The following is a 15,573-nucleotide window of genomic DNA, read 5'->3' on the forward strand; positions in this document are numbered from 1 at the left end:
AAACCCATTGTAAATTGTTAATGGATAAAATTCCTCAATAAATGATATGATTTGTGTTTTGGGAGCAGCACATGCACTCAGCATAATGAGATCTTTTTGTAGCATTGTTTAAGAGGGAAATAAGTCAGATTTATACCGCCTCATAGCACAAAATGGTGGTGATTTATCTGCAGGGAGCTGACAAGGGTGTCGGTGCTTTAATGTCTCACTTTCTACCAAGACAATCTCTCTGCCAACTGTTTCACGGGTTTCACAACCATAATATTATGATTATTAGGGTTTGTGAATTCACACACAGGTAGCTGAAGGGACATTTGATGCTTAACTTTAGGTCAGCTGTTGCAATTGAGGAACTACTGGTCTCACATCATATACAAATTTGATCAAACAGGAGGAAACACTTTTCAAAACCAGGGTTACAAAGTGCTTCACAGTTACAACTTGAAGAATGTGAGGACAAATAACTATAAAAAGCATATGAATAAATATTTCAGTTAAACACAAGTTGTTGTTTTAAATAAAAAGAACAAAGAGACCAAATCAGAGCAAGTGAGCATCAAGAGAATTCCTTTGAGAGAAAGTAGTTAGGTCTTGAGATTTTAAACAACACCCCCACCTACTTGAATTTTAAACTACTGTGCAATTGAGGGCAATGCTAGACTGTTTTTGTGTTCAGATTTTGAGTTTGTGTTAAGTCGATTTTGCATTGATCGAGTGTAGTTGAGCCACATAACAAATGCTTACTACTGTGTATAGGGAGTGACCTTTCGAGTGGAAAATGGTGAGCTAGTGATTGCCAGGATCCTCCATGGTGGCATGATTGACCAGCAAGGTCTGCTCCACGTGGGTGACATCATCAAGGAGGTGAATGGCAAGGAGGTGGGCAACGACCCCAAAGTGCTTCAGGAGATGCTGAAGGAGGCGAGCGGTAGTGTGGTGCTGAAGATCCTGCCCAGCTACCAGGAGCCACACACACCAAGACAGGTCAGTCAGATACAGTTATACAAGCTCCTGGATATTGGTTATCCGAGCTCCTTACCCAGTTCCAAGACACCATGTGAAGAAAACTCATTTCGGTTGCTTGTGTTTAAAGTCTTATTCTCTCAGCCACTACCAAGAGCTCATGACCAAGCATGAGGGCTGGAATTTAGATTAACTAGTAAATTGAGAGCTTCACTTTCAGGCTTAAGTAGAACACTTTGAAAAAAATGCCTGTGCTACTGCCAGTGACTCGCCGATCACCTGTTTATCTTGTGCTTCAACTTACCCACACTTAGAAGTAAGTTCATTTAAAGTGTAAAATCATAGAAGTCTCAGTACACTTTACAAGGATAGTACATATTACAGGTAAATAGATTGTAGCACAGGAAAGTGTGTTTCCATACACATAAATAAAATAAAAATTCAAGACAGAACAGAAACCATTACTAAGGAAAGTACAGGCTTTGCAAACAGGGTTTAATTATTTAACTGTATGCGAGTGAAAATAGAAATAGAAAAGAGGTTTTTAGTCTTGTTTTAAAGGTCTCAGTGGTATTTGTCTCTCTGCTCGAGTGTGCTAAATCATTCCACAGTAGTGGAGCTCAGTATGAAAATCCTCTGACACCAACGGAATGCTTGTTAGTATTTCAGATAGTTAGGTAGTCTCTATCCTGAGTGTACGTGGGGGAATGTAGGGACTGAGAAGTTAGGATGGTGCTATTCCATGAAGAGTTTTGTAGGTGATAAGGACCAGCTATAGTCTGGCCTTAGTGAAATGGGGAACCAGTGAAGTGAGGACAGAGTCGGTGCTATGTGCTCAAATTTAAATTACATTCCCATAAGAGTTCTGGCAGCTGCATTTTGGATTTTGTTTCTAAACAAACACACGGGGACAGCTGTGTGTTTGTTTAGAACTCGTTGTATTTTAAACATCTCGCTTCCACATTGAATCTCACCCACTCTCATCTCTTCTCTGTGAAATCAATTTCTGATCACCCATCCTGAAATAAATATTGTACAGGAAGTTATGATTAGGTTAAAAGGATACTGTCAGTTTCATCAGTCAAATGATTACCACTCACTGTCCTCCACGACATCCTCACTGCAGCCTGTAACCTTGGATGCTGTGCCAATCATGAATCTAATACTACAGAGGGATTTTTTATATGACATTGGCTATTTGGCTATAATACCTGCATTACAGTTTTGTCAGTTATCCAAATGAATAATAATTTTCTGACGATACATAATGGGTCAGAAATTGCGGTCTCCACAAACAAGACTGAGAGATAGAGTAATCCCACACACAGCTCATGACACTGGAGTCCTCATCTGACATTTTATATTTTATCCTTTCCTCCCTTAGTCACAACATTCAGAAAGAATACTTCAGTGTGTGGCATATCAAATATTTGTAAGAAATTCCTCAGGATCTTGTTTTAAAAAAGATGAAAAACAGTGCGTGGATGTCACTGGGTTATGCTAGCTGACAAACATTAGCTTTCTAAGAGCCAGAGGAGACTATTCACACTGAAAATGTGACCCAGTTTACAGTGTGGAGAAATAGAAGGGTTATCTTGCCTGTTGATATATTGCCAATAGGATAGGAGGATAGAGCACATCAGAGGATGCAGTACATACAGCCAGAGATATGTTGGGCACAAGGCTCTGTGACTGATTGGTCTCAGCCATAGAGAAGAGGAACACTAGCGCTTGAAGAGGCCATACTAAATTAATTCCTTACACTAGACCAAAATATACTAGAACATAATCTACAAGAAAAGGATATTGAGAGGGTTTATGTGCTAGGACTATTAGCATAGACTTGAGAGATGTATTTGAAGCTTAATGTTGGAACTAAAGTCAGTTTTCCACTGGATGAGAATTCAATTCTAAGTTATTCTTTTGACTTTGAATTAGCCCAAAAGAGGAACCGTGTAATCCTTGAAATGAAAGAAATGAAATGAGAACATGAAAACTACCAAAAGTGGACAACAGCAATATCACAGTTGTTAAGAATCACATTTACAGCTGTTTTTTAGCCATGATAGCAGCATGACTACAGGGACGGCAATGTAAGTCTGTCAGTCTGATGGTTGGTCCACCACTGGTCTAGACTGAAATATCCAACCAGTGGATGGATTGTCATGAAATGTTGTACAGACGCTCAAAGTTGCCAGAGGATGAAACCCACTGACTTTGGTGATCCTCTGACACCACCATGAGGTTGACATTTTTGTTTTTTAGTGATGTATCTTGACAGCTATTGTATGGGTTACCGTGAAGTTTGGTACCTGTTCCCTTCAGGATAAATTGTAATAACTTTGACAATCCCTCCACTTTCCATACGTGCCAAACTAATTCCTGTCAGCCTCAGCTGTACTTTGCATTTAGTGATAATTAGCAAATGTTAGCATGCTAACACACTAAACTAAGATGGTGAACATGGTAAACATTATACCTGTTAAACATCATGTTAACATTGTCATTTTGAGCATTAGCATGCTCTTATTGGCATTAAGATCAAAGCATTGCTGTACAGCTTTACAGAGCTACTAATGGCTGTAGACACTGTTCAAACTGAGGACAGCAGCCAATCTGGTAGAGAACTACCTTCATGTAAGAAAACTTAATTCCCACCAATTTCTTAGGGTTATCCACTGAAAGAAACTGTTCTGAGTCATGGCACTTTCATACAACTCAAAAGGTTCAGACTGTAGGAAGAATATCATCTTAAAGGTAGAGTCAGTCATCTTGAGGAAAGATTGGTGATATTTGAACTAAACACCCAAACATATTATCCCTCCTTGCATGCTCCTTCAGAAGCACCGCCCCCCAAATTCATGGACGCGCATTGACAAGGCAACAACCAGAAGAGAAATATGGTGGAATCCAGAGCAATGAGTCAGCTGTGGAGCCACTTCTGTTCCTCTCACGCTCTATCATGAGCTGAAAAAGAATTTCGTCTCATGGGAGCACAACAGTCCATCCACTGTCTCAGCAGGATATTTGTCTGATTTAAACAGCTACCTGCTCAGATTACACTTCATTAAACGCAACAGAAACAGACTCAGTGTAAAAAAAACACAGGGGTCTCTGTGAGATTGTCTCGGTTTCAGGGTGGATTGATACATTCAATAAAATGGAAACATGTCTGTTCCGTGAGAAAACACTTTCTGCGTGACTTGGCCATGGCCTCTCTTTGCCAGCCCTCCCCCACCATTCAACAGGTGCTGGAGACGGGAGACTGTCATGTCCTCACAAAGACATCTGCTCTGATGACTTCCCCCTTTCCTGTGCACAAGCATGAATGCCCCCTGCTGATTGGCTGGAATAGTGTTGTGTGGCTCAGTCCAAGCCACTTTGTTTGTCTCCCATTTACAGAGCCAGGGCTGTGTATGAACACCGGATTTTTTCAGCACACACACAGAAGCTAGCAGACTGTGAGGAGATATTCGCTGAATTTGACAAAAAGTGTATTGAACAATCTTTCTCTAGAATCACTGACTCTACCTTTAAGACCTTTCCTTTGTGAAACCAGAGTTTACCAGTGTTTAGTTTTACTTTTTTGTCCAAGTGCATACTTGTACACTTAATAGATCCTGTGTGTCAGAGATATTAAAGAATGATTTGGTCGTGCTCATACAGTACAGAGCCATGTAGGCAGATGTTGTACAGTGCAAGTTGCGTTGATTAGGGTTGTTCCCAAAAGTTCTCTCTGAACGTAATCCAGCTGTCTGTGTTTCATGCCTTCAGCTTGGCCGTCGCATGGTGATTAAACTCAACTGACAGTTTCCTTTGGCCATTTGAGACTTTGATCGTGTGTGTAAGGGTGTGTGTGTGTGTGTGTCTGTCCACCGTGTCCTTATAGGGGAATGAGGCAGACACACACAGTACAGTAAGAGCTGGCAGCCTTTTTTTTATGTTCATGCTTCAGTTCAGTACGAGAAAAGGCGTCAAGTGCGGGGGGGGGGGGGGGGGGGGTGGATGGGGGATGGTTGCCATGGCTACAGATTTTGTCTCTCTCTTTATTTATTTCTGTGTGTCTCTCAGACTCCTTGTCCTGTCAGTGGGGATTGTGATACAGGGTTTGGTTTATGAGCTGAATCCTGTAGCCTTGAGATGTCGGGAAAGTGAGCAGAGAGATAGAGTAGGCTTTAAGTGTGCAAGGCTGTTTCATAGTGATGGACACTCACCCAATCTGTCTACCACAGATCATGTACCAGAGGTGGTTTTGGTGTACAATTCCAGAGTGTTAATTCAGTAAAAGTGGTATTTTTTTAGTCTACCCCCACTTTTTTGAAATGTTTTAAAGCATTTTTACTGATATTTTCCATCTCTTTGTTCATTTCTCATTTCAGGCCTTTGTAAAGTGTCACTTTGACTACGACCCGTCCCATGATAACCTGATTCCCTGTAAGGAGGCAGGGCTTAGCTTCAACAGTGGAGACATTCTGCAGATTTTCAATCAAGAGGACCTCAACTGGTGGCAGGTAAGTACAGCATCCAATATTTCTCAGCCACATACAGTATATTCAGCATTTTTGTGCATTAATTTGTTGAGCTGAGCCTGGAGAGTTTCGAGCACGTTTGCTCGTTTTTTTGTGTGACATGTGTGTTTCCCTCATAGGCCTGTCACATAGAAGGAGGCAGTGCAGGTTTAATTCCAAGCCAGCTCCTTGAGGAGAAGAGGAAAGCGTTTGTGAAGAGAGATCTGGAGCTCGCTACCACAGGTACAGTACACCTCTCAGCAGCGTGCAGCCAAGCAAAGAAGCACTTCTCATTATGCAGATTCGACACAGTCTCCTTGCTGCAAAACACACGGGCAACAAAGACAACATCTGTTCTTTTCCATATCATACAAGCATTTCATCTGCACCGGCCGCTCATCCTCCTCTCACCTCTCAAGTCTGTTCACTCTGTCAGCGAGCACCGGAGAGCTGGTAATGAGCATCAGCGTGACTCAGGCGGCCTGATTCAATCTGCTGGTTATTAAGCTGCGGGGTCTGACAATCACAAACAGCCTCCCAGAGATGGAGTGTTGATTGAGGATTCGTGATAAGACCACGTAAATACAAACCTGATCAATAATCATCTCTTCTCTTATGAGGTGCAGAGTGAAAAGACGCTCTGTTCCTTTAGATTTATTTGCTCCATACTGAGTCCTCAGCAGCAACGAAACAGGTGGTGAGTCACTGCCAACCACTTGCCCTTCACTTCTGGAGGAGAGGAGGATGACAGTCCAACTGTACTGCCCTTGGAGCCCGGGAAGGACACATCTGTCTGCTAGCACGCTTCACACGTGTTATACCAACTGAGAGCATGGTTTGAATAAAACATTTGAACAGAATATTTTTGGATTATGATGTCTGAAAATCCAATGATCTGTCCAGCTGAGACAAAATATTTGATAACTGTCACTCTGGCTATAAGGTGCACAGTCACAATTACCACTTGCCACAGCTTGATGAGTTGTATTCTGTTATGAAAAATCTCATCTGAGCTCATTTTTATTTCTGTGCATGCCTCTGTGCGTAAGACATTCTCCCCCGATGGCCAAATAATCAGCCATATTGAACAGGCGGTGAGCAGAGCCTAGTCACAGGTGTTCACTGGTAGCAGACTGATTGCAAAGACTGATCAGTGTTGGTGCACAGTGCCACCTAGTGGTGAGATCTCCTAAGTTTGGATTTATGACCCACCTGAGTTTGGATTTATGACCCAGCAGGGCTTTCAGAGACATTGGTAGTACATCATTTAAGCAGGGACTGGCAGAGACAAGAGCAGAGGTTGGAGGTTTTATTTTGTTTTGTGTGTCTCTGCTTCTCTCAGGTCCTCTGTGTGCTGGGATGGGTGGCAAGAAGAAAAAAAAGATGATGTATTTGACCACCAAGAATGCAGGTACTTTTAACTTACCACAAGAAAAACTATAACATCTGCACATCATCTGAAGTAGACCTTGTAGTTTATTGTGTTATATTCCTTTTTTAATTCTGTTCATTCACCTAATTACCGGGTTCTGACTAGAATTTGATCGTCACGAGCTGCGGATCTATGAAGAGGTTGCCAAAGTCCCACCCTTCAAGAGGAAGACGCTGGTTCTGATTGGTGCACAGGGGGTCGGACGTCGCAGTCTGAAGAACAAGCTGCTGGTGTCAGATCCCCAGCGGTATGGCACCACCATCCCCTGTGAGTGCAGCCATTCATCAATTAAACCACGTACACTGATTCTTAATCCATTTGGCATTCAGTGCCTTTGACTGTTTACTGTTTTACTGTTATAGTACCTTTAGAATTTGTTGAATACGCATTCATTTTATGTACTTTTTTCCACTTACGTGTCTCTCTTAGTAATCTTGTTTTCTAGTCTCTCACTGTTCTGTACAATTGTAATTTCTCTCCCTTCGTTTTGTGGTTTTCTCCTTGCATCTCACCATATTTCTACCTCATGATGTCTGTTTATGCACTGTGCAAATAAACTAAACCAAAAGTATTCAAATCACATTGGTTTGTCTGTACAACATCTATAGATTTTTTACTGGGTAAAAGCTGTCATTGAGTGCCATGTTGTGGGATTAGTTTGAAATAATGATTTTGTCCCCAGTCACCTCCAGGAAACCAAAGTTGGATGAGAGGGATGGTCAGATGTATTCATTCATGACCCGCAGCGAAATGGAGTGTGACATCAAAAATGGCCGATTCTTGGAGCATGGCGAGTATGACGGGAACCTGTATGGCACAAAGATCAACTCCATACATGAGGTGATAGAGACAGGAAAGATCTGCATCCTGGACGTCAACCCACAGGTAGAGGAAGCTCAAATATCTCCTCTTACCTTCCCTCACTTCTTCTTTGCCTTCACTCCCTGCTTGTTCTTCGCCATCTAATCTTCCATCTGTTATTTGCCATGTTTTCTACCGTTAACGACTTATGTATAAAATTCTAGATTCAAACCAATTATGCACAGCTTGTTGCTACTGAAGTATTTTCGGGCTGAGCACATCATCAATATTTATCAAAAAGGATCTCTTAATGATCAGCATTACTTGCTGGAAAGACTCCACTAATCTTATTTACACACATTAGCTTGATAAATTTATTAGCTGAAGATGCTGCAGTTGCATTTTAATCACATTCTCAGCTTTATAATTGCATAAAAGTTTTTCAGCTATTCCCATTGCTCATTGTGTAGTGATGCAGTGATAGTAATGCATCTCTTATGTGTCTGTTTTTTCTTTGAAGGCTCTCAAAGTGCTGCGGACGTCAGAGTTCCTGCCCTATGTTGTGTTCATTGAAGCCCCAGATTTTGAGGTTCTCAAAGCCATGAACAGGTCAGCAATTGAGTCAGGAGTGGTCACAAAACAGTTAACGGTGAGTGCATCATTTCCTAAAAGTCAGCTGTCTTACCTTTAGAATCAGACTAATGATTATACCATGAAAAAGTTACACTGAAATGCATCACAACAAAGTTCATTATATTAGTAATTGGAATAGCTAATGTGTTAATGCGTTAATTTACATTACAATTTACATTTGTGTGTTACCTTTTTGTGTGTGTTGTTGTAATGGTTTATGATGCCTCTTTGCTTGTTTTGTCTTTCTTTCTTTTGCATTGGAACTGAGCTACCATGCTGTACCAAACAATTACCACTGACACTGTTGTGTGGCATAATAAACTATCTATCTTAAATTATTCACTCAGCACAGTGGAATACTAACTAGAAAGTCGGATTCCTACCATTTAAATTATGCAAACTAATTGAATTTCCGTTGTGTACCAATTTCACTGTTTACTCCTTTCTTAAATTCAAGTAATTGCCTGCATTTATTTTCACCTGATTGTCTCACTGTTCAGTCAGAGACACTTTCGTAATGGAATTGACCATTTATAGTAAATTGTCACATGAGGGATAAGGCTCTGTTCTTTGAGAGTCTGAGCACCAAAGCAGAATCTGCCGAGAGAACTGATGTCCCTAATAAACATACATGAGTATAAATCTTAGTGAAACCAACAATACTAGAAATGTCACATAAGAGGTGGTGGAGGGAGCGGCAACAGAGAACAGCGTTGGCACAAGTATATTAGCAGAGCAATAGTGATAAGTGAACTAACCATGAATGACTATGATAAATGAACTAACGCTATGCTTCATGCTGTCTCTCACTGACATGCTCCCTACAGGACTCTGAACTCAAGAGGACGGTGGACGAGAGTGAGCGCATCAAAAGAGCATACGGACATTACTTTGACCTCTGCATCGTGAACGACGGCCTGGAGGCGGCTTTCCGAAGCCTACGATTGGCATTGGAGAAACTGTTAACAGAGCAGCAGTGGGTGCCTGTCAGCTGGGTCTTCTGAAAGTCAGCAAGAGCCCACAGGCCGAAGGTTGGAGGACGTTTTAACACTCATAGCTCCAGAGGGGCTGACTCTAGGCAGTCAACGGCGGTGGAGGTCTGTAGTGAAGGGCCGAGCGTCATGATACCGTGCAAATGACCAGCCTCATGTAGAGCGTTTTTGTACAAACTTAGTGTTCCTCCGTTGACCTTAATGTCAAGTTGCATTTTATTTGTCAGGATTGGGATCATTCTATTGATATTTGTTGAGAAGGCTTTAGAGTTGATTAAGAGGTTTAGTGCAATAGTGTGAGTGAGCGTGCGTATGTTATCATAAATGTGGAAATAGACTTAGAGTAATGCGTATGTTTTTTGCGGATACAGTGCTCTGTTGAAGGTTTTTGTTGAAAGGATATTAAACTTTTTAGCCTTTCCAAAATCTTAAATACTTTACGTAGAGTAATGTTTACATTGGATTGGTAAGACAGATTGGTTAAGGAAAGATACCAAATGTCATATTTGTATTCATTTCTATATATTTTACCATTTGATCATATAGTATGACTGTATGTGTTCAGAAATGTGCTTTATCTTGTATGTCACCACTGATGAAAATGAACAGCAATAGATCATTTTGAAAAGAAACATACTGTACACGCAATACATCACACACACACACACACACACACACACACACACACTGATATATACATAAAACACAGTAAGACCAGTGGAAAACTCTTTTATTGAGACATTTTTGATTAATCTCGCAGTGCATATTTAGTCTCAACTTGTTTTGTTTCTTTTTTAATGTTGATTACATTGTACATTTCTAGTCCTTTGCTGGTAAAGCTTCTGGTTTGTTTGATAGTGAGAATCCAGTGAACGACTACTGCCTGCTTGATTCTGTTGGAGTTTTATTTGTAGCACTGAGAACACTTAAACCCTAGTAAAAAAACTGAAGAAGTAGCCTACAGTATGCACTGACTGTATAATGAAGGCAAACATATTACTTAACATTACAGGTTCAACAGTTGACAGTAATAATCACATTTCTTCTGTTATTTTTGAAGTACAAACAGTTAAATATCAGTGGCTTCTTATTCATACTTACTTTTTGCCTTAACATGGTTCAAAAGCCAAGGAAACACTATTTTTTCATCATTGACAATTTCACTCCTATCACTACATGTTCCTTCTTAGAAAATAGAAACAAATAATACTGGCAACTTATTTAATATTTATTTTATTTTCCCTGAAACTTGTAAGTACTGTATTGTAATAAAGAGTATATAGTATATCATAGAAGAAACACTAGGTGCTTTGATGATTCTGCTGGTGTGTAGATGCAGTTTGGACAACTACACTGTAGTTTTGATGTTCATATAAAAATGTATTAGAATCAAAAATGTTGAGATGATTGTTTCACGGTCTACGGTTAATGTGATTGAAAATACATTTTTTAAATTAAAATCGCAACATTATATTAAATAAAGGACAATGTTAATACTTATTTTTTCACAGAAACAATACAAGGTGCGTCCTCAGCATTTGTTTACAGTTAAACTGGAGTTTAGGTGGTGGATGTCTGCTGTAACCTCTGGGGCAGTGGGTGGCTATGGGTGGAGGTTTGAGGTTGATGGAGTGGGATACATAGGCCCTGTGGGTGTCAGCCAGTGATGAGGTGCCAGAGGCAGCGTAATTGGATACATCTCGTAGGCAGGCGGCGAGCCCCCTGGCCAAATGCTTGTCAGCTTCGGATCAAACTGAAGGAAATTCAAAATGATATAGTAATTAGTCTGCAGTAATGCAACCCTTATTATATTTGTTATCATAAAAATGATGTATTCATACTTTTTATTAATATTTATATGTAAGCAACACAACATTTTTATTGTTAACAAGAGTTGATTTTTCAGGGAAGCTAATTAGTTAAAAATTGTTTGTCAATCTGAGTCAAAGTACCACTCATGAAGCAATACAAAGGTGAGCAAAGGTGAAAACAACAGATGTAAAAGATGCTCCTATGTGCTATATATAATATTTATATATAAATATAAATATTTATGAATAATAGACATATACTCTGTGTATAGGTCTGTGTGCCCTGATCTAATGACAATGGTTGACTGTAGTCAGGGTTCACGCACCAGTGAGTATGGTGGTGGGTGATCGACAGTGCTGTAGCGGGGAGGGAATATGTCATAATGTCTCTCCAATTCTTGCTGATCTTCAGGCAAAGAAATGGTTTGGATGGAGACTCTGCTGTCATGTTGTATTGCTGGTATAGTGACATCATACGCTGCTCTTTTCTTCTTTGCATGCAGATAGAAGCAGAGGAGTACCACAGCTATGGACACCACCAAGACTGGGAATCTAGGAACACATTTACATCAATTCAAAACTTCATTAATTCATATTTTAAGTCATCTTTTCTCTTCCTGTATGGATAAATGACTACTTACATAATTTGAAAGATGTTCACTACAATGGTCATGGCTGGAATTACGTCAACTTGCTCACATTACTGTGAGAGAAAAGAATTTTGAGACATATAGCAGCAGATGAGTTTGGTGCCATCCTACATGAAATCAACGACTAAACAACTAGACTGAACACTACACGTAATTCACACACATGATCGGTTTTCCTCTCTAAGGTGTAATGTAAGTTTAAAGTAGTATTTAGTTAGTTTTGTAGTCATGGAGAATCCAACAAAACATCTACAGTGTCAGATTTAATATGATTATTTATACTGTAGAATAATACAATAACAGTCAGGGAGACTTTTCTGATTTATGAACTCTTTACACATGTAACTGACAAACATCAGTAAGTGGGTGAGAGGGTGACATCATAGGATACGACTATCAGCCTTTACATCCCAGTTTATGCAAGTCCACTGGACTATATGAGACTAAGAGAGAGGCTATGAGAGTGCTGACTCTCCAATCACAGGAATGTGAGCTAAAGCGACACTGCAGTGATTCACCAACAATAATGCCGTTTTAAAAACCTCTGAAAATCTCTCAGCAGTGTACAACAGAAAAGGTTCAGTCAGTTTGTTAGCAGCATAAAAAGTAGCAGGGATGACTAGCATACTGTCATTCATGAGTTTAACAACTGATGTTGGACCTTCATCCTATAAATCTGTTGCTCATTACGTCTGTAAGAACGAATCAGTTGAATTCACATATTTCTAAGACATTACACTCAGGACAGAAAGAACTGCATTCTTAGGATTTTATACAGCGTGATGATTCTTACCTTGTTTAAGAGTCCCAAAACATAGAAAAACTGTCCTGACATGTGGGTCGCTATGAAGCAATAATGTGTCACTTAGGGAAGTACACAATGTGATGAGCTTTTACAGCATTATTGTCTCATTTAAAGACACAGGACTTTGAGGTGTGCTCTGTGTCTTGCACATTTCCTGTGTGTATGTTGAATGCAATCAGTCTGAAATCTACTTCACTCACTGAACAGTTAGTCGGTTAGAATTCACTCTTGTTCCGTTACTCTTACAAATTCTATCGTAAAAACAATTTATTGGTATTTGTTTCCCCCTGAATTTGTTGCACGAAATGGACTGAAACCTCATCTTTATCTTGCTTTCCAGACAACAAAACCAGACTCTTTTTAAATTATTATTAAGTGTGATTCACTTAAATTATTTTTATTCATCAGTATAAATTATTACAAAAATAAGTTTCTATACATATTTTACACATGCACATACAACTTAATAAAATATGTGGGATGTAGTTGTTGTTTACAGGTATATACACCAGTCTATCAAAGAGCTAACACACATAGACAGACAGCCATTCATTCATAGTGACAGTGTGACAAAGTTTCACTGAGGAAACCCTCAGGCCACCCTCCTCATCCTATATGTCCCACATGAAGCACATGACTACATACTGTATATGCACTGAAAGCTGCTGTGACCTGTCCTGTAATGAAAAGTGCAGTAGAGGCTAGAGTGTGTTTGAGGAGGAGGATGAGAAAGGTAAGGAGGATGAGGGTTGCTCTGAGTAAGGTGGAGGGTCTGTGTATGATAGTGGGGGATCTGGATAGGATGGTGGTTCAAGCTGGAAAAGGGAAGGGGAGACATTTTATTTATTTGAAATCTCTGACACTTTGTAAAACATTTACAGTTTCATCTTAAGTAAAAAAACAAACTGTCAACCAACTGCTTATCTAACTAACATGAGCATCATTATCATGTAATATAATAATAAATGTATGAATGTAACAAAATGCAGTGCTGTACCCTGTATGGAGGAGGTGGACTGACATTTCTTGAGCAGTACATGGGAGGTTCTCTGTAAGGAGGTTGAAAATATGCTTCATATATGCCCATTATTTCTTCCTCTTCCTCCTCCTCTTCCTCCCGCTCCTCATCATATATGGGGATGACATATACAGATGGAGAGTTATTAGGCCTTGGGGGCAAGCCTTCCTCTCTTCTGTGTTTTTTTGCAAAATGACAACAGAAAATCCACAGAACCAAACCAATACACAAGAGGGGAATCCTGAAATGTAGAACAAATGTGTTTTTGTTTAGAAGTAGCCGCAGTTTACATACAGTTAGGTTGAATGAATGTTAACTAGCTGAGAACAGAGGAAATACTTACTCAAACGAAGGATGATAAATGACCATGGCAGTCTTTTTTTTTTTCTTAATCAGGTTTAACTTTTCACACCTGAGAAAACTAGAACAAATAAATAAACCAGAGGCCTTGTCATTTAAAAGGAAAGAGATTTGATTTTGAACATTGAAGATCACAGCTCTATTGTACTGTTCAGTTTGCAACTTAATGTTGTTCATTTATAAATGGACTGTTCAAAGGTAGCTCTGTTTATAACAGACATAAAACAAACGTCTTTATGGCAGACAGTGGGGGAAGAAGTATTCAGATCCTTTACTTCAGTAAAAGTACCAATGCAGCAATGTAAAATTACTCCACTACAAGTAAAAGTCCTTTATGAAAATCCTATTAAGTACAGAAGTATTAGCAGCAAAATGTAGTTAAAGCACTGCAGTAATAGTAGTGATTTGGTCCCTCCGACTGATATATTATTTTATATGACATCATTAGATTGTTACATAATACTGAAGCACTAGTGTGTAAGCAGCATGTTACTGTTTTAAGGTGGAGCTAGTTTGAACTACTTTATATACATTTAGCTAGTTTAGTTCAGTAGTTCCCAACCTAGGGGTCGGGCCCCTCCAAGGGGTCACCAGATAAATCTGTGGGGTCGTGAGATGAATAATGGGAGAGGAAAGAAGAAAAAACAAAGTTCTGATACACAAATCTGTTTTCAGTTTCTGGACTTTTTCTCTAATCTTTGATTTTTGGTGAAATATTGGATCATTTGAACATTTATTGAAATGAAACCATGTGAGAAGTTCACTACTAAGAAAAATCACTACTTGGTGGAGCAGTTAACAACTCATCGACATCTGAAATGTGACCCGACTACACACTGCTTTTTGTATGACGTTTAAAGATGAAACCACCGGTTTCATCTTTGTGTTGTAATGTGTTGTATTTTAAAAGCTTGTTATAATGTCCATTGTGTCAAATCTTCATCTGAAAAAGTAGCTAAAGCTGTCAAATAAATGTAGTGGAGTAGCAACTTTGTCAAATTAACGCTACAGTTCAAAGTAAAAAAAAAGGAAGCATAGAATGTGTAGCTTCATCAGCTATCACTACATGAATGATTACAGCGTAGACCTGAATTCAGATTGATTTAAAGTAGGCAGCAATGAAAGGCAGTAGCATTTTAGCGACATAACCATTTTTATAAATATATCACACTGGCCTTGTATGATCAGGCTGCGTCTCATGTTTCAGGCCTAAATGAACACGATCAGATACCAAATAGCAAAGAAAGTGACTTAACAAGTTTGGCTTAGCTGTCCCTTACTAATCTGATATTTTTCATGCTGAAAATAAAGCTTACCTTCAAGTACAAGGCATGTAGTGCAGGTTAAGTAGACTGCTGTCTTGCAACAGACATTTTATAGCCTCATTGACCTGGTTAAAGTAGCAGAACAGACTGAGGTTACAGTCAGTGACGTAAACAACTTATCATTGGCAACGCTCTCTCCACACACCAGGAAGACAGCTGCTGGTGTTGGGCTGAAGGCTGTTAGCCTCTAAGGTGACTGTCACTGATAAAGATACATAGTAATAACACAAAGACATAATAAGGAAGGGAAATCATTCTACGGGAAAAAGAGGATA

General features: G+C 39.5%; 1 protein-coding gene and 1 long non-coding RNA gene across 4 annotated transcripts in view; one reads left to right on the plus strand and one right to left on the minus strand.

The window, feature by feature from the left end:
* mpp2b (membrane palmitoylated protein 2b) overlaps window positions 1-10,795 on the plus strand; it is a 42,738-nt gene extending 31,943 nt beyond the window's left edge. The window contains exons 6-13 of one of the 2 annotated variants that reach the window (XM_042397562.1): window positions 757-984; window positions 5,343-5,474; window positions 5,612-5,714; window positions 6,814-6,882; window positions 7,009-7,170; window positions 7,586-7,788; window positions 8,225-8,353; window positions 9,165-10,790. In XM_042397562.1, the coding sequence (XP_042253496.1) occupies window positions 757-984; window positions 5,343-5,474; window positions 5,612-5,714; window positions 6,814-6,882; window positions 7,009-7,170; window positions 7,586-7,788; window positions 8,225-8,353; window positions 9,165-9,341 (1,203 nt within the window). In that variant the 3' untranslated portion in view covers window positions 9,342-10,790. Of the gene's footprint in view, window positions 1-756; window positions 985-5,342; window positions 5,475-5,611; window positions 5,715-6,813; window positions 6,883-7,008; window positions 7,171-7,585; window positions 7,789-8,224; window positions 8,354-9,164 lie in introns of both variants that reach the window. The other variant, XM_042397561.1, reaches the window with a different exon arrangement.
* Window positions 10,796-10,944: 149 nt separating this feature from the next.
* LOC121887032 lies at window positions 10,945-15,376 on the minus strand. Of its 2 annotated transcripts, XR_006092890.1 has the most exons (7): window positions 15,290-15,376; window positions 13,957-14,034; window positions 13,593-13,854; window positions 12,584-13,410; window positions 11,782-11,843; window positions 11,467-11,692; window positions 10,945-11,082 (listed from the first exon to the last, which is right to left on the minus strand). It is a non-coding gene; the product is annotated as an uncharacterized LOC121887032 (long non-coding RNA). The 2 variants fall into 2 exon arrangements; XR_006092891.1 differs by lacking the exon at window positions 11,782-11,843.
* Between the last annotated feature and the right edge of the window lie 197 nt (window positions 15,377-15,573).

The sequence above is a fragment of the Thunnus maccoyii genome, chromosome 20 (assembly GCF_910596095.1).
Source record: "Thunnus maccoyii chromosome 20, fThuMac1.1, whole genome shotgun sequence".
NCBI classification, from domain to species: domain Eukaryota; kingdom Metazoa; phylum Chordata; class Actinopteri; order Scombriformes; family Scombridae; genus Thunnus; species Thunnus maccoyii.